Source organism: Megascapheus bottae, chromosome 2, assembly GCF_031878675.1.
Source record: "Megascapheus bottae isolate mThoBot1 chromosome 2, mThoBot2.hap1, whole genome shotgun sequence".
NCBI lineage: Eukaryota > Metazoa > Chordata > Mammalia > Rodentia > Geomyidae > Megascapheus > Megascapheus bottae.
Window position 1 is genome coordinate 81,681,331 of NC_143510.1, and position 19,929 is coordinate 81,701,259.

A 19,929-nucleotide genomic window follows, 5' to 3' on the forward strand; every position below is an offset into this window, starting at 1 on the left:
TCTGCTTAGGATCCTCATCCCTGCTGGGTTCCTTTGTAACTGGGCGCAGTGGCACAGTCAGATCCCGAGACGGTTCAGGATTGGGAATGGCTCGGAACAGATCCCATTAAACTCAGCAGGACCCGGGGTGCCAAGGACTTGAGATGCTAAAGAGCCATCTTTGGCGATCAGGTTCATCCATCGCTTCGGCCGGTCAGGACAAATGGGGTCTGTCGCTGTCACCGAGCGGAAGGCCAGATACTCATACTATGTCACTGTTCCCCGAGTAAAAAGTGGTGGTCTAGACCACCAGGGCTTCCAGACGGGGCAGGTCAAGTGCAGTGCAAGGCGGTGGGCGAGAGGAAGGCGTCCAGTCACGCCCGCGCCAGACGGAGCCTCAGGACCACGCCTTCCCGGGCTAAATGGGGCGTGGCGAGACCACGCCCCCGCGCCCTGATTGGCTCCTTCAAAACAGGCGGGCGGCACTCCGTGGCGAACCCTGAGGCCCTGGCGGCCGCGGCGGTTTGTCAGGGGCGTGTCACCCGCCCAGCACAGATTGAATCTAAGTGTCCTGCCTGGGAGGGGGAGAACGTGAACTTCTCGAGCCGGTCCTGGTGAGTGACTTCCTACTTCGCCTTCCCTTTTCCTCCGCCAACTTTTCATTCCCATTCGGAGGCGTTTCGCGCCTTAGCCCGGGGCCTCAAGCATCTGCGGAACCCCCACAATGTGTGGGGAGGTTCGGGTGGGCCTCGGAGGAGTTTTGCGATTGGCTGGCTTGCGAGAGTCTCGCGCTCTGATTGGTTGCGAGCGCCATCAGTCAGGCTGCGCTCGTCTTGTCTGTACCCTGCCCACGCCGGGTGGGCGAGAGGGGCGACAGGTGTGTTGGGGGCGAGGGGGCGGGGCCGCCGGCAGGTGACGGGACAGGGTAGGTTCGGGGTGTGCGCGGAGCCCCTGCCTGTCCAGTTTTCACCACCCAGCGGGAGCGGAGGCCGCGGCTAGGGCAGAGAGGGTCATAGGATTCTTCATCATCGCCCTGGGGCTTAAAAAAAAAATAATAAAACAAGTCGCTGACTCAGGAAAGAGCGGGGCGCCGGGCCTTTCGCGTTCACCCCGGGCCCGGCGGGGAGCCGGGAGCGCGGCCGGGCCGTGCACCGGGCTTTCTCGTCCACCCACACACACCCCTGTGGGTAAGGTGAAGAGTGTGTGCTTTTTTACTACGTGATGGTCGGTGACTGGCCCCGTTTCTTTTTCTTTCTTTCTTTTTTTTAATGATGGGTTTTTGCAGGCTCGGTGGATGTCAGAGTTAAGGTTTTGCTCCTGTGAAGGAGTGCGTTAATAAGTACTCTCCCCCGAAAATAAGTAGTCTGTGAGCAATCGGATCACCTCTCTTGACCCTGACTTGATTAGTCGCTGGGATTATTCAACACCTAGAGGTTCTCCCTGGGCTGAAACCCGCGTGAGAATCTGCTGTAGATCCATCTTCTCGTGTACACCTGACTCTCCACTTAAAAAAAAAAAAAAGCTCATTAAACCCAGGTGATACTGGATTGGCATCCCAGAGTTACAAGAGGTGGCTTTTTGTGGTGTGTGTGTGTGTGTGTCCTGAGACTTGAACTCAAAGCCAGGGTTATCTCTTTCCGTTATTTTACTCAAAGTTGGCTCTCCAGCGCTTGAGCCGGAGTTCCATTTTTGGTTATTAATTGGAGATAAGAATCTCACTGACATCCCCCCTCCCCACACGTTGGCTTCAAACTGCAATCCTGACATCTCACGCCTCTGAGAAGCTAGATTAATAGGCTTGAACCAACCCTGCCCAGCTGAAGTGGTGTTACTTTTCATTTGGGTAGTGGCTAAGCATGTGAAGACTGAAATGACACTTTATACTAGGTGTGTGACCTTAGGCAAGGAGATTAATCTTTCTAAGCCTAAATTTCCTAATCTGTAAAAGAAGGTTAATAATAGCCCCTACTTCATTGATGTGAGGATTAAGCAAAAATAATCCGTAGAACTCGTTTAACACAGTTGCCTAACACACAGCAGTTACCATTTCTGTGCTGTTCATCTTCGATGAAAAGTGACAATCTGTAAAAGGTGGGTAGAAGCAGATGCAGAAGGTGAAGGTGATTCCAGAGGTAGTGAGGATTACTGATAAAGTTAATGCATGTAAAGCACTTAAAATAACATCTGGAATTGATCAGACATTGTTACCTACGAAATGCCTGGAGGTGTTCTAAGGCTTTTGTGTTATTGTTACACTTCTTAGCAACTCTGCTATCTTATTATTCCACTTAATGCTTATGGAAACTAACACTGAGAAGGGAGAGGCACTTAGCCAGGTCCAAGTAGAATGGAGCACAGACTGTCTCACTCCAGACAACATTCAGGCTCTTTTCTGTACACACAACTTTTGCCTTCTATTATTAGCAAATGAAGCAAATTCCCTGGACCAGGTTATTTGTGTGCACAAATTCATTTCTGTTGTGGGCTTTTTTATTTTGACTACATTATGAACTTAAAAATACCGAGAAATAATAAGCTGGGTGCTGGTGGTTCATGAGCAGACTCCTTGGCCCTTGCCATGCTACAGTTGTTTTACCCTCTTCTCTTGAAACCTCTACCTGTGTGCCAGCCTTTGTCATGATTTTTCTTAATGAGCTATTTGGTATATTAGACAACTCAATTTGATGGTACCAACTCAACTGGTTGACCAGTAATCACTGCATTGTACTTTGGTCATGTTGAGAAAATTATATATTGATTCGGATCACACAATGAATAATTAATAATATCACAAAAAAGTCCTGCATTGGACAGCTCTGTCACATTTCTTCTATAAGCAGAAACACATGGAGAAGACAGACAACTAGTTTTTCCTAGGGAAGCATGTTTTTGTTTTTTCTCTTCCCACCCAATCTGTTTTCTAACATTCCTACTTTTCAGTAGGGAATGAAACACCGTCCTCCTACAAAGCTATGATGACAGGCATGCGCCGCCATACCTAGCATGTTGAGATGGGAGTCTCTAATTTCTTGCCTGTGTTGGTCTTGAACTGTGATCTTTCTGATCTGGGCCTCTGAAGAGGCGGTGATTACAGATGTGAGCTGCCATACTAGGCCAGCATAGAGAATCTTAAATTATGAATTTTGACTTCCAGTTATAATATGAATATTTTAAAGACTTTACTTTCACTTAATAGCTGGTATTTATTTTGGGCTCAATAAAGGAAGCTTTCCAAATTATGTTTAATGATGTGAGTATTACTAATCTCATTTGATCTTGTTAATTTCATAAATTATATTAAATAAAGTATAATTATTCCTCATCAAAGAATTAATATTTGTTAATTGCTGTGTGTCAGGTAGTTTATAGGTATCATCTTTTGTTTTTACAACAGCCAGATGAAGGTGTGATGACACCCAATTTTTCAGAAGAAAACACTGAGGCCCCGAGACGTTGACTTGCCCACAGCCAAATCACTAGAACACATCAGAGCTGAATTTAGAACCAGATGGGTCTGATACTTCACACTTCCGAAGTACTGTCTTTATGGTGAGTGATGCTGGTACACATTAAAAACTCTATGAATGATGTTTGGTATAGGGACAGCATTTCTATTTTTCTGTTAGGCAATTAGGAAGCCACTGTCCATGCTGTAACAGTGATCATATCCTCGTAACTTACATATCTTGTTGGTAATCCTGTGGTCAGTGGGGAGGTGGGTCAGTGGTAATGTTTTTATTATTACGTTTGTTTGTTTGTGCTATTTTGCCACTTCTACATGGAAGAAGCCATGACACTTGGGAGTTGGCTTCCTCATGTTTTTAGGAATGAAAGTATACAGTGCTTCAGGGCCCTCAGCACGGGCCAGGCTGACTTCCTTAGGCTGGCTTTTTCTTCCATGTTTGAAGTTATATAGTAGTGAAGAATCAATCCTGTGACAGATGACCTTGAGGACCTCTTGACAAGTCAAGCTTTGAGTGGATGAGCATCATCTCTTAGTGTATGCGTGTGTGTGTGTGTGTGTGTGGCTTTCTAACATTTCCCAGACTTTAAAACCTGAGAGTAAGGTTCTTAAGGTCTCTGCATATACTTGTCTTGTGAAAGTTGGGAAAGATTCCTACCAGGATTAGAGTTTAGAAGAGGTCTGTTCCATTCTCCCAACCCCTCACCATATCCCCCCCCCAAAAAAAAAAACTGGTCTTAGGAAAAAGACATCTATAGGCTGCTACAGCATTAAATTGAAATTTGGCTTCCACATAAAGGAAGATGAACAAAAGCCAGACAAGGCCACTGAGTTGTTAACTAAAATGTGTCTCCAATAAAGAATTAATGATTCATTGTAATTGGCTTATGTGAAAAGTAATGCTGAGACTTTGGGATAAGTTAGAAATTAGGAAAATAGGTAATAAAAATGGGTGAAATGCAAGAGTTGTGGTTGTGATACAAATCTGGGACCAGCGCTAGCCAAGAAACCACTCTTTGGATTATATACCTGAGATATAAAAATTACTTTGAAAGAGAATATTGAATGACTAGAATCTATCAAAACACTGTCTCTTCCTCTCTGGAGTGTAGTGAGGATTCATTAAGTAATTGATGATTAGCTGATTCAGCCTCCACTATATATTAAAAGCTTTCTAATAAAACCATCTATTAATGTGCATAATAGTTTTTCACATATGAGAATACATTATAACTTATCTGACTAATATATTATTAAAATTTTCTTTTCATAGGTAATCCAGATGGGGTTTCTTTTTTTGTCATTTTAAAAATAGTTCTTCCTATTTGTTACACAAGAGGAATTATTATTTTTTGTTAGTAAGACTTTTGTTAAAGTTCAAATGATTGCATGTTTGGGCAGAAATTCTTCGTTTCTTTCATAAAACTAATTTTGTTGAATTTTCTATAAAAAGTGCAACTACTAAACATTCTTGCAATAGCTCTTTTGTGAATGTGTCAGTGTGCTTGATTTGCTCACGCCTTATAATTTTGGCTTTCTTTTGTTTGAGGTTGGCAGATCCAACTGTTAGAGCTCTTGTCTGAGGATGTGGAACTCCATTTTAATGGGAGCAGCTTCTCCGCTGGAGGTTCAAAAAAAAAAAATGATCTTGGAAGCTTCTTACTGTGGATCTTTGTTGGGGACAAAGGATTATTTATGCTAAAGGAAAATGTATTCCCCAATGAATTAGCTCGTGGGAAGCATAACAAGCTCATTAGTAATACTCACTTGTATTTTGGCCTTTTGCTGTGGTCGAAAGAAGGAAAAAAATGACATTCAAAGGGACGTTCTGTTGTCTTTTGCCTTCCTGCGAAGAAAATGTGGCTCAGTCATAGGCTCTTCAGTTGGGTTTAGCCCAGGTTCCACTTTGGCACAAGAGGAAATATTACTGAGAGGCAAGTGGTATGTATAGGTGGTACTGGACTGAGATGTGTCTGATCCACCTTAGTAGAGGAAGAACTTTTCCTTGGAAGCTGAGAGCATTTTAGCCTCACAAATGGTTCTTGTAACTTTTTTCTCTTAGAATGTCTTAATTGTGGCTTCCAATGAAAATTAACTTCCTTATTATGGTATAATCCATCATCAATAATCCTATGTTTTATGTAGTCCTTATTGTTTTGAGTATTTTAAACCTGTTCACTTATTATTTTCCTCCTGAAAACATGTTAAAGAATTGCATGAATCTAACTTAATTTATTAAAGTGTTTCTTTTTGTGCAGACTTTAAAATAGTACTTTGGAACTAAAAATTGCTGTACCCTTTGTTTTTGTGTGTCTTAAAATTATTATAGGAAGGCACTAAATATTTTTCACAGTTTACATTGATAATTATCTTTATTAATTTTGTGGTACAGCAGAATAAAGTTGTGGTTTGCCTTGTGAGTTTGTACAAAGTCCATATGTCTTTTCATTATCTCCATGAGGATGAGATAAAAATGCTTGAATTTCAGCATGGGTTTTGTGCTATTTATTTTACTTTATTTTTGTGCCCTGTTATAGAGAAAAAGAAAAATCAGAGTGACTTTCATATGAAACAAGCTTTGTTGTTAATTCTAACTGTCCAGATGCTTCAAGGATTACTTTGATACTAGTGCCAGAAACAATGTATTACAGTGTGGTTCAGATTTTCCTCTTTCAAGTGAACAGTTCCCTTATAAAATAAGATATAAGGAGTCATTATTGGATTCCTCTTTAATCAAACTATTCCCACCAGGGGGAAAAGTTTTAAGTTTATAAAGATAGTAGAGCACTTTTCTTGATCTTGAAACATGGGGATTTGAGGGCCAGAAAGGTGACATTGTCTACAATACTAATATTTTGTTCTGTTTTCAGAATAGCAGTTTCATTCAGTATAGATGACCATGCAGCCTGCAATTCAAGTAAGTAGTTTTCTTGGAATGTATCTGTGAACACATGCGCACACACACACACACGCACATACACCCTCTTGAAATGTGTGTGTGTGTGTGTGTGTGTGTGTGTGTGTGTATGATGAGTTAATACTATCAAATTAAGAAAATACTAAATTTACCACAATATGTTTTTGTGACATTTGCTTTTCTGACATCACATTTTAATTACAAGAATACATTTTGACTTTGTAGTTCTGAAGACATTTTAATTCTAAGATTTTATTTCTTTTGACTAAAAGAATAAAAAATCTTAAAAGGTATCACTGGAAAAAGAAGTTGAGTATTTTTGTGGATTTTTTTCCCTTGCTCTATTTGAAAATACAAATTTTTAGTTTAGATGTGTATATATAATAAATGCCTGTGTTTAACGTACGACTAGGTGTTAAACATAACATGTTAAAGAGTATTTTTTAGTGGAGGTAAGCTGGGGGGGCAGTGGTAATGAGACATGCCAGAATAATCTTATTGAATAATTTCCAGAGCTGATTTTTGCTGTACTATTCTTCTGTCCTTTTTATTTCTTTTATAGAAATAGAACTCCCTTTCCCCCTCCTCTTTATCTCCCCTCCCCCCTTTTTTGTGTTCCATTCTTAATAAGAAAAAAGGAGTACCAAGGGAGGAGTCAGTGATGGTGGCAGTGCACAGTGAATGAATGTTTGCTGAATGAATGGATGAATGAATGAATACATAAGTGGCAGTTGTAAACCTTAAATCACAATTATCATGTTACCTTTAGGAAAACAATTCTAAATGTTTTGATTTAAGAGAAAGGAGTAGCAAACAGTCAGCAAACATACAGTCTATGAAGCAAAGTTAGTCTGCCATGTGATTTTTGTATGACCCCAAGATAAACATGGGTACACACTTTAAAATAATTGTTATCTAAGTATCCCATATAACCTCTTCTATATCGTCTCAGTTTTGCTTAATGGCTAACAAAGCCTAAAGTATCAGGATTTCTCTTACATATCTAGATTCAGTGTGCTTCCCATTTATGTACTTTCTTTTGAGATGTTGCAGTTTTGTACTTGTTGTATATTGCATGATTTCCATTTCATTGTTTAAACATGGAGCATGGTGACATTTGCAGAGGTTACTTTCTTTCCCATGTTGGTGATCTCTCTAGGTATGGTTTGGGGAAGATCTGCCGCTGAGTCCACGGAGCCCTCTGACTCCCAGACATGGACCAGGATTGGCTGATGTTTGTCAGTATGACGAGTGGATAGCAGTGAGGCACGAAGCTACTCTGTTGCCTATGCAAGAGGATCTGTCTATTTGGTTATCTAGTCTACTAGGTAAGGCTTGCAAATATATTCCTTAAGGAATTTTTGCTCTAAATGCCAGGCATAGTACAGTGAAATATTAATGGTCCTTGTTCTCACCAAGCTTAAATTCTTTGTAGCTGGAGAGATCTCTGATTTCCTTGAATCTTGGATCGTGAGTTGTAGGAAATTTGATATTTAACTGCCTTGGGTGATAGCTTTAAGTAGACAACATCACTATTAATATTTTAAGTCTTTTTTGAAGACTTTTATTATTTTTACTTTATTTTGTTTGCTGTTTACCAACACCCTTCTCCCATTTTATTTATTTTTACTTTTTTCATATATTTTTAATTGTAATTAATAGAGGGGTTACAGTTATATTCACCAGATAGAAGGGGCATTACTTCAGGCATATTGATACCCCTTCTCATGTTTTTGTCCCCATTCCCCCCCATCTTGTTTTCTCCCCTTCCCTTTCCTATCTTAAATAAATAAATATACCAGATATGCAATATACTAGATTATAAGGTAAGATACTGTAACACCATGAGAATAACCAAGGAACAACAAAAGGGATGAGAAATAATATAGTACATTAAGAACAACAATTACACATTATATAGCTCCTTATAGCTCTTGTTTCCGTATCCTGGAGGTCCTTTCATTTAGTCTCATCCTATATGACCTTATGTATCTAGGTTTTGAGCTATTGTAAACCTCTGCTGGAAGAGTCCAAGGTTTGTACTAATTATTACAAATGCCCTTCTCCTATTTTATATAAGCCACAAGATCCTGAGGAATATAGACAGTAGTTAAAATGATTTCCGTTTCTGAAATGTTGAGGTGTAGGTACATATGACACCCAGAAAGACATATAGGGTTGGAGAATATCTTGTATATTTTTTCTTTTAGAAGATATGATGGATCTTTAAACTTTTAAAAATTCACCTTAAATGTAGAATAATAGTTGGACAGTGGCATTTTAGAGGTGAAAAGTTGGTATTCCTCAGCCATTTGTTGTGGTATCCTAAATTGTAACAACATGCATTTTATTTGTAGATAATCATTTTTTCAGTGCAAGCAGCATTAATATGCTGTGAATTTATTTTACCTAAAATAAAAATAAAATGAGTATCAGTTTTCTGATTTTTTTCTTTCTCTACACAGATATTTTTGGTCTTAGTTGTCTTTCATTTAGCTTGACTGTTTTAAGTATATTTTTTAAGAGGGAACACTTAGAGTCTGATCAGAGACAGACACTTAGAGTCTATTTAGCTTTCTAGCTACAACCTGATTGTGCTTTCCCAAATTTAACTTTAAAATATGTTTTCAGGTATTGAAGTGAAGGCAGAAAGGTTATTGGAAGAACTGGATAATGGAGTGCTGTTATGCCAACTGATCAATGTTCTTCAAAATATGGTGAAAGCATGCAATTCTGAAGAATCAGGGGTTAGTAACAATGATGGTGTATTTTGCCACAAATTGATTGGTCATGTTTGTCTTTTGTCAGCTTGACAAGGCTGTGACTTTCCACCCCACACCCGGTTATGATCGTGGAAATTTTACTTTTATCTTTTGGAGCATCAAGAAAAATGTTACTTGGGCTGGGAACATAGCCTAGTGGTAGAGCCGCTGTGCATGCCTAGCACGCACGAAGTCTTGGGTTCAATTCCTCAGTACCACATACTCAGAAAAATAGAGATATTGGCCTTTGCCTTATGGAATTTGTGTGTTCATTGAAGTTAAGTGTGATAATGGCTAGGTGACATCTAGTATATATCTAGTATAGATCAATGCATTGTGCGTATCTAGTAGCTAGATCTTGTTTTTGTGTCTGTTTTCTTTTTGTCAGTCTTGAGGCTTCAGGGGCTGGGCACTGTTCTTGAACTTTTCCTCTTAAGGCTAGTGCTCTACCACTTTATGCCATAGTACCACTTCCAGTTTTCTGGAGAAGATAAGAATCTCATGGACTTTCCTACAGGGCAAGCTTTCGACCTAGATTCTTAGATCTCAGCCTCCTGAGTAGCCAGGATTGCAGGCATGAGCCTCCAGCACCCAGCTTAGCTCTTCTTGAGAATGGTAGTACCTTCCTTGTAGGACTGCTGTATAGATTAAGTGAGAAAAGACCTTGGTATAGTTCTTAGCTCACAGGTAAGCAGCTGCTATTATTGTTATTATTTATTTATTTATTTATTTATTTTTGCCAGTTGTGGGGCTTGAACTCAGGGCCTGAGTACTCTCCTTGGACTTTTTTTTCTGTGTATGTAGTACTGAGGAATCGAACCTGGGCCTTCATGCATGCTAGGCAAGCACTTTACCACTAGGCCAAACTCCAGACCCCTATTGTTATTATTATGTTATTATATTTTTGCATTCTCCAAATATTGCTTTGATGGTAAATCCATAAATATTGATGGAATGACTGATAATTTTCAAGCTCGCTTTCATTCTTTGGTCCTGTAGTTATGATTTGAGGTAGATCAGGTTTTCTTTGTGTTTATCAAATGTGAATGTTTTCAGGAGTTTGGGGTCTGAGCACTCATACTATTAATGAAAACACAAATTAATATCAACATTCTGGGGATAGTGACATATACACACATGTATATCCATACATATACAGCTGTGTTATACTGAAATATGTCCCTTTGATATGTAAGATTTGTTCATAAGTTAACAAAAATGATAGTACAAAAACTTAAGAACAAGTAGGATGCTAGTGGCTCATATCTGTAATCCTAGCTACTCAAGAGGCTGAGATCTGAGAACCATGGTTCTCAGTTGGCCTGAGCAGAAAAGTCCTGTGAGACTTTTTTCTCCAATTAACCACTCAAAAATCTAAAGTGGAGATGTGGTTCAAAGTGGTAGAGTAGAGCATTAACCCTTGAGCAAAAAAGCTCAAGATGAGTGTCCAGGGCCTGAGTTCAAGCCCCACAACTGACAAAAAACACAACCAATCTTAGGAGCAATCTAAATATTCATTCGTATGTGTCAGTAGAGAAATTATTTAAAATTAATTATGTTACCTAAACACATTGAAATAATTATGTTTATTACAAATGGTACTTAAATTTGTTATTTTCAACCCTAAAAGATGTCTACAGCCTGTTGCTAAGTATACATGTGCATACCCATAAATCAAATGGTAGATTAGTGTATTTATGTGTCACTTAATGGGCACTCTATATATAGCTAGAATAGAATAGAATAGAAATATCAAAATGTTGGCGAGAGGATTTTGGTTGATATTGTTTGTATTTTGCTGCACTGTTTGTCTTGATCATATAGTCTGTATTTAGTCATATACACAAAGAGAAATCTCACAGGCTATTTTAGTCTCAGAAAACAATACCAACAGGAAGGATATATGTGCATGTGGTAATAATGGTTATCCCTAGGGAAAGAGGAACTGAAATGAAAGATAGACTCCAGACTTATCTACTGTACTTACTGCATTAAAAAAAACACCTACATTCATAAATTTCCTAAGTAAAAATTTAAATAAAAATCTCTCTGTCCCAGACTTGGCAGGGTTATCTAAATACTCTAGGCAGATAGTAAAATAGACATCTGTGAAACTTGGGTCATCAGGTTTTCAAAGAACCTGAATGAAGAATCAGGGGTTATGTCTGTTTGTCTTTTATAGTCTCTTAGAGAACCTCAGGACTATATTTATCAAGAATCTACATGTTAGGGAAGTAAGCAGGGATGGATATGTGTGTTTGCCAAAACGTGGGAGTCATTTTGTGTTTGAAATAATTGTGAGAAGACATTTTTCCATAGAGATGTACTTTAGAGTTTAGGCTGTGTAATGATAATGAAGATTATTGTGTCATTCTGGGGGAAGAAATTGGCTCGAGAAGCATGAATGTACTGCTCCTCGTGACTCGGTTTCGGCAGTGTATAAAAGTGAAATAAAATCATTTTTCATGGTATCTTATTTCCCCCCCTAAAGTTGCACACTGAGTTTTAGTTACATTTGACCCATGGAACATGTATTTTGTTATACGATATTCTTGATGCCTTTTAAAAATCATCCTTACTTATTTCCCAGGATTTTCCAATGGGAAAAGTGCCTTGTAAGAAAGATGCTGCATCAGGTTCATTCTTTGCCAGAGACAATACTGCCAACTTCCTTCACTGGTGTCGACACATCGGGGTTGATGAAACTTACCTCTTTGAGTCTGAAGGCTTGGGTATGTGTTGTTGCTGTCATTGTACTTACCAGCGTTGAGTAGGATGTATTTGTATTCCTGGCTTCTAATTTTTCTTGGCAGATGAATGCCTCAGAATGCCATGTATTTTGGTTTCTTAGAAACATTCTTTAATCCTATATGAAATAGTTGGGATAATCAGATAGTAAATCAAATACTTTAGGCCTTTCATTTATGGAAAGATTTTCTGTGATTAGAATGCTCTAAAGGAATTTTATAAGTTAAAGGAGTTGCCTGTCAGAAGACTGTAGACCAGTGCTTTACTAATTGATGTTTACCCCAAGATTTACACAACCAAGTCTGAATTACAAGTGATTTCTTATTAATCAGATCATTACAGAAATAACAGAAAGCCAAATGAGATTTACTTATAGTGTTTAGACTTATCTTGTAAACAACAGCTGCCAATTTGATTATTGAAATTGTTTTTGACAATTGATTTTAAAAGTCTTGCTCTGCTGGAAAATTTGTTGATTTCCTTCACGTCAACAGCAAAGTTTGTGTAATGCCTAGCCTAGTAGCTAACTGGTTGATTTAGACTATGTATATGTGTGTGTGTGTGCACGTGCATGTGCACGTGCCGTAAAACACTGTGATGGGAACAGTCAATTTACCCAAGGGTGGGACTGTGGGTATCTGCCTTTACAGAGAGAACTCTCAGTGACATTGTTTTACAACTGCTGGTTTGTGATGATAATATAAAACAAATGGACTTTTGATAGGTTTGATTCTAGTTTCTGTAATCGGCACTGATGGTACATACCTGCTCTTTGGTAAGCTGCCACCTTTGTGGTGTGCCTCCAGAGAATCCTGTTCCCTGTAGAAGGTCGTGCCAGGCTGGTGTTTTGCCCTTGGTGTTGCAGCCTGCTTTAAATCCAGGTGTGCTGGTCATTCCTGACATAGTAGTTGATTGAAAGCAACACCCCTCTTCTAGGAGGTCGATGGGAAGAGGGAATGCTTTGAAAGCCGTAGCTTCTAGGTAACTGTTTCTAGAAGGATCTAAGGTTGATGTGAATATTTCTCATCAATAAAAGACTTGCAACTGTCCTGAAGGTCATTAAATACCAGTCATTTATTTCTAGGCATTTAGCTGAAGAACCAATAGCTTTATTTTGTAAAGATCTTTTAAAGAAAGGCTTCTTGTTATTTCTTAAATTTTTCTAGGAACTTAAAGGAATTTTAAGAAATAAATAGACTATCAAGTGTATTTCTAAGTGTTAGTTTTCTGTGTGTATGTGTATATATGGGTGTGTGCCTGCCTGTCTGTCTGCCTGTAGTTTGAACTCAAGCCTCTGCCTGATAGGTAGGCATTATAATTGATTCATACCCCTAGCCTGATAAATTCTTTTATTGCTATAAATGTTAAACTTGAACACTTGTTTTTATTGCTTAAACACTGAACAGTTTATAGCCAGTCATGGTGATTCATGCCTATAATCCCAGTACTCAGGAGGGTGATACAGAGGAAGGTCATGAGGTCAAGATCAGCCTGGGCTCCATAGGGAGATACTGTGTCCCATAATAAAACACGCATAGAGATGATTTTATAATGAGATGAAATAGGGGCTGTTTATAAATCAGAGAACAGCTGCCATTTCTATTAGGGGAATCAGTGTATATGCTATTCATCACCCACTGAATGTCTCAGTTACAATTCAGATGTTTTCCTAAAGTTCTTTACTATAACAGCTGATCCACGAAGGTAGATTATGAGTTTTTATCATTGGTCCTAAAGTTTTCTTTTGTTTTTAGAAGCAGAATCTTTCATCTTCCTCTTTCTGTTATTTTTTTTCATTGTGATTCTTTTCAAGATCATTTTTATTTTTATTGTAAAATACCCATAATTAGATTTATAATGTTAACCATTTTAAATGTGTTGAGTTTTCTTTGAATTTTTTTTTGTCAGTCATGTGTCTTGAACTCTGGGCCTGGGCATGGGGTCCCTAAGCTCTTCAGCTCAAGGCTACTGCCCTACCCCTTGAGCCATAGCACCACCTCCAGTTTCCTGGTGGTTAATTGGAGATAAGAATCTCAGGGACTTTAGTGCCCAGATTTGCTTTGAACTGTGATGCTCAGATCTCAGCCTCCTGAGTAGCTAGGATTATAGGCGTGAGCCACCATGCCAAGCTTCTTTGAAAAAAATTTTTTTAAATAATGAAGATGTGCTTCACATAGAAATTACTAATTTAAAACCGTATGACATTTCATAGAATAGCATGGTATAATATGTGACCTTTAGTGTCTGGCTCCTTTCACCTAGCTTTAATGGCTCATTCATTTTGTATTATAGACAAAATTCTATTCCAGTTTATGGCTAAATAATGTGCTACTGTATAGATAAATTATATTTTTAATCCATTTGTCAGCTGGTGGAAACTCAGATAGTTTCTGCTTTTTTGACCATCCGAATAATGCTGCTATGAATATTTCCATAAGTGTGTTTGCATGACTACATGTTTTTAATTCTTTCAGGCACTTAACCTAAGGATGAAACTGCTGGGTCATATGGTAGTTCTGTTTATTGTTTTGAAGAAGACCAAATTATTTCCCAGAGGCTGACCATTTTACATTTTCTCTGGCAATGTTCAAGTGTCCAGTTTCTTTATATCATTGTCCATGCTTGTTACTGTCAGTACTTTTTTATTTACTTACAACCATCCTGGTGGATATGAAATGGTATTTTATTGTGGGCTCGATTGGCATTTCTCTATTGATATTCAGTGTTTTTTTTCATTTGTGTACTGACAACTTATTTATATTGTTTGAAGAATGAATTTTCCAAACCCTTTGCTTATGTTTTTAAAGTTGTATCACTTATCATTGTTAATTGACTTGTAATGGTTTTTATATATTCTAGATATTTGGCCTTCATTAGATTATTATTATTATTTTGGTTATTGTTGATCATGGGGCTTGAACTCAGGGCCTAGGCACTGTCACTGAGGTCTTTTGCTCAAAGCTAGTGCTGTGTTACTTTGAGCCACCATACCATTTCCCATTTTCTATTTGTTTAATTAGAGATGAAAATCTCACAGACTTTCCTACCTAGGCTGGCTTTGAGCCATGATTCTCAGCTCTCAGCCTTCAGAGTAGCTAGAATTAAGTGTGAGCCACTGACATCTGCCTTTAGATTGATTTGTAAACATTTTACTCAGTCTTTTTGTTGTTCTTTCACTTTCTTTGTAGTATCAATTACTGAATAAAACTTTTCAAAAAGAAGATAATCTAAATTTACCTATTTTCTTTTTTTCTCTGTAACTTTTCTTATATATAAAAACTATTGCCTCACAGTCATGTAGATGTTTATCTGTATCCTTATTAGAGTTTTTATAGTTTCAGCTTGGAATGTTAGGATCTTTGATCTAGTTTTAAGCTTTGCGTTTGGTATAACATGGAGAAGACTTTTTTCTCCATTGGATTGTCTTGTTGAAACAATTGAACTTACAACTATGGATTTATTTCTGGACATTCACTTCCAACCCATTATTCCATATGTCTATCTCTATGCTAATAGTACACTAATTGATTTTTGTAGCTTTCAATAGTTTTTGAAGTCAAGAAGTACTAGTCCTCCATACTTCTTTCATTTTCAAGATTGGTTTTTACTATTTTATGCCTTTTGCAATTCCATATTAATTTTAGTATCATCTTATCCCTTTTAGAAGAAAAAGCTGTTGGAGTTTTGATAAGGATTACATTGAAACTCTAGGTCAGTATAGAGGACTGTTGTCATTTTGACAGTGTTGTCTTCTAATCTATAAAGTGGATGTCTATGTAACTGCTTCCACTTTTTTCTAGTAGTTAATTGAAGAGTCTCAAGATCTTTAGTGCCCGGGCTGTCTTTGAACCATGATTCTCAGATCTCAGCCTTCTGAGTAGCTAGGATTATAGTCATGAGCCACCATGCCCAGCTATCTCTAAAGTTTTTCGGTATGTACTCTAGGGTTTTCTCTATGTAGGGTTTGAGTACAGATAGTTTATCTTCATCTTTTCCAGTCTGCATTCCTCTTATTTGTTTTCCTGCAATACACTTAGCAATATAAGTTGTCAGAGATATCCTTACCTTTATCCTTTCCTTGGAAAGAAAACTAAATAAGTTTTATATAATAAAGAATAATATTAGCTATATGTTTTTCAAAGATGCCTTTTATCAAATCTACAAACTTAACTAGTTTATATTGTGTATTTTTTCATCATGAAAGTGTCTTATATATTATTTTGTTAGATTCTTTTGTATGTCCCCCCTTTGTTCTATTAATGGTGTATTATTTTTATATGTTGAACTAATACTGCCTTCTGGTGTATAAGTCCCACTTGATCATGGTGGGTAATTCTTCCTATATGTTGCTAGATTTTGCATGACCAGAGTTCATCTCAAGGGTTTCTACATTTGTCCTTGTAAGCAGTACGTACTGGCTTTTGTTGTTGTTGTTGTTGGCACATGACGTTCTTCATGTGGCTTCTGGCTTCGGTACCAGACAAATGATGGAGTAAGTCAGGAAGTGCTCCTTCCCGCTTTTGCTAAGTTTAAGGAAGATATTAGTAGCTAGTCTATGATTGTTTAGTGTAAAATTGAGATGTGAATCTCTTCTAGTATAAATATCTATTGAAGTTTTAAATAGACATAAGTTAATGCTACTAAGTACTTAATTTTTGAAGACCTAAAATGTTATATAAGTGCCTAATGGTGAATCTTCATCCTCTTTGCTATTAAAAGTTTTGTTAAAAATTTACAAATGGATAACAGTCTATAGAGACATTAAAAATGTCTTTTCTAAAAAAAAAATGTCTTTTCTAAACATGTAAATCCATGCTGGAAATATATTGCCTTATTTAATTCTGTTTTTTTAAGACATAGTGTTTCATTTTCTACAGTTTTACACAAAGATCCAAGGCAGGTGTATCTTTGTCTTCTTGAAATTGGTCGAATTGTGTCAAGGTATGTATTTCACAATCTTTCAGCATTTCCATGTCATAAACAGTTGTAAGGGTATTTAATTTAAGAGCAATTTTTTAATAAGTGAAAAATGATTATTGAAATTTCTTTCCCACATTTCCTATTTTATCTTTCTATATTTTTATTTTGTTCTGTTGCATGAACATGTTTTCTCCATATAACTTATCTTCACTTAATATTAAACACTAAAAAGTTACTTTTTTTTCAAATTAATAAGGCAGAGCTGTAGTTCTAAGGCAGTTTGAGGCAGAGAAAATTTCTAGACATAAGGTGGCTCTGATAAGAAGGCAGGGTTCTGTTTCTGCTTTACTTGCTTTGCCATCTTTTGTAACTAGCTGACTTTCGGGTAGAATATTGGGAACATCTATTACTCTCAAACATACTATGATATGGGAATTGTGATCTGTTTTTTTTTTCTTTTTTTGCCAGTCCTGGGCTTGAGCTCAGGGCCTGAACACTGTCCTTAGATTTTCTCAAGGCTAGAGTTCTACCACTTGAGCCTCAGTACCACTTCTGGCTTTTTTCTATGTATGTGGTACCAGGAATTGAACCTGGGTCTTCATGCATGCTAGGCAAGCACTCTACCCTTAAGGCCAAACTCCCGACCCCTGATCTGGTTATTTTTGACCATCTACGATGGCATTTAAGCATATTTCCAGATGTCCCAGTAAAACAGCTGGCAAAAGAGAGTCAGGCTGTACAAACAGAGCTATCTTGTTATGCAGGAGTGTGCATCAGTTTTACTTGAATGACCGGATTCCTGGTTTGTTTTCAGATATGGAGTTGAGCCACCAGTATTAGTAAAACTTGAGAAAGAAATTGAATTAGAAGAAACCTTGCTTAATACCTCTGGGCCCGAAGAGTCCATCAGCATTCCAAAATCATGCTGTCAGCATGAAGAGCTACACGAAGCTGTGAGTAATTGCTACATTTTTGACTGTGATAGTTGAAATCTCAGAGTTTAGTCAGCTTCTGGATTGCTATGTTTAAAAGCAAGTATTTCTTATTCAAAATATATTCTGGTTTCTAGTCTCCATTCCCTGATGAGTTGAGGGCACTATTTTTTTTAAAGGCTATCTCTTCTTGCTTATGTATGAGTAGATGTGTAATTGGGTAGTGAAGAAAAGGCCACAAGAATTCATATGTATGTGTTGGTACTGAGGCTTGAACCCATGGCCTAATACTCTTGCTCAGCTTTCTTGCTCATGGCTGAATTTCTGCCCTTTGCCATGCCTGTAGTCTAGCATTTTGCTAGTTAATTGGGGATGGAACGAATCTTGTTAGCCTCCTGTGTAGATAAGATTATGGTGCCTGCGTGTGCGCTATCTCTCTCTCTCTCTCTCTCTCTCTCTCTCTCTCTCTCTCTCTCTCTCTCTTTCTCCCTCTCTCCTTCTCTCTCTCTCTTTTTAACATAATATAATTTGGTTTGTAAATGATAGAGATTATTCTTAGTGCGGTTTTTTTATTTTTTTGTTTTGTATGATTTTTATTAAAGAATTTATTAACATTGATTTTTACATCATATTTCAACTGACGTGTCTAACAAACACGTACGTATTCAAGACGGGAATCTCTATATACAATCACTGGCCCTCAGAGTTATATTAGTTTCTATGGTATTGATCCAAATATAAAATGATGAGCACTTGAATTTCAGCAGTAGTAATGATGAAAGAGGCAAAAGAAATAAATATGGTGAGATTTAGGAGGTATGTCACAGAAATGAATAACTAATCATGAAGGAAAGATAAAATGTAAGGTAGCATCCTAAGTTCATCAGAGTACATTGATACTTGGAGAATACAGGAGGAAGAGAAATTGTGAGGGGAAAATTGATGGGGGGTTTGTTTGAATATTAAGGGGATAGCAGAATATTTGCAGATTTATCAGATAGTGGATCACAGCCTGAGAGTTTCTTATCTTTATATGGTCATTGTGTAGAAATGAGTAAAATTTCATTGCTTAAGCTCTGAATCTTCTGCTGAAAGTATAGTGTAAGTGATCAGGGTGAATTGCTTACTGCTGTTTATTGCTTACTGTTTATTAAAGACTTTATAGCACTCTTTAGTAATGCTTAATATATATATATATATATAACAAGGAAGTCATTACTAATAATCATTTACAAACTGTTACATGATTCATTGTTAGGGTTTTGCCAGGTAAACAACCAAAATTCTGTATACTTATAAAATTTTTACAGAAAGCAAGGACTAAAAGAATTATCTTCTTCCAAATTACTTTAGTTAACTATTACCATAGTTCTAGCAACTGTACATTCTTTACCTGAGTTCAGTTTACTTTTAATCATTTTAGATGTATGTATGCTTCTACACTGTGCACGTATTTCCAGGCTTTGAATAAGACAGCCTTCATTGACTGACTTGTGGAAATCAGTCTAGTTGTTTATAAGCACATTAAATGTTGATTGAGCAATACAGAAAAATAAACAAAATCTACACTCTTCTTCCCAGGCCTTTGGTAAATCCACAGTTGTCCATTTATTTTGGGTAGATAATTAAGGCAGTTGTATAAAGTACACTTGGTAAGTGTATCTAAAGAAACTTTTCAAAATATCATGCCTAAATTAAGCCAAATGAATTTTTGAGTTACACTCTGTGACAGGTAACAGAAAAATATTGATGACTGCATTTTTAAAACTAATTTTAGGGGAAATCTAAATACTTTCTGTAGTGACAAATATGCAGCTTTTCTCAAAGATATTTAATATATGTTATTTAATCAATTTTATTTTCTGTTTTACATACAGAATTAATGAAATTTTCTATTTACTGTACTTCTACCATTGTGAGTTGTTGTTATTCAATAAAAAAATTCATGAGGCTTTGAAATGGTGTTTCCCCTTTCCCCCCATATCTTTCATAGACTATTGAAAGGAGCAAACATTTTACTGTTTTTAGAAAAATACCTTGAACTGAAAACTTTTAAGAACTTTATTTCATTATAGATGAATAGATATGAACATTGCTTTGTATGTACATATGGTATATTCATCTATACTGGGGATTGAACTCAGGAAATTGAGGTGTCACTTGGCATTCTTGCTCATGATTGGTGCTTTACTCTTTGAGGCACACGTC

The 19,929-nt window shown here is 37.3% G+C and overlaps 1 protein-coding gene across 2 annotated transcripts in view; it reads left to right on the forward strand.

Moving 5' to 3' along the window:
- The first annotated feature begins 518 nt into the window (after positions 1-518).
- Gas2l3 (growth arrest specific 2 like 3) overlaps positions 519-19,929 on the forward strand; it is a 32,097-nt gene continuing 12,686 nt past the window's right edge. For both annotated transcript variants that reach the window (XR_016539614.1, XM_090357755.1), the window contains exons 1-8: positions 519-593; positions 3,374-3,528; positions 6,313-6,359; positions 7,519-7,687; positions 8,991-9,106; positions 11,712-11,853; positions 16,747-16,810; positions 17,604-17,742. Coding sequence is in view for 1 of the 2 variants with exons in the window: in XM_090357755.1 (XP_090213881.1) it covers positions 6,336-6,359; positions 7,519-7,687; positions 8,991-9,106; positions 11,712-11,853; positions 16,747-16,810; positions 17,604-17,742 (654 nt within the window). In the remaining variant the exon portion in view is untranslated. The remainder of the gene's footprint in view (positions 594-3,373; positions 3,529-6,312; positions 6,360-7,518; positions 7,688-8,990; positions 9,107-11,711; positions 11,854-16,746; positions 16,811-17,603; positions 17,743-19,929) is intronic.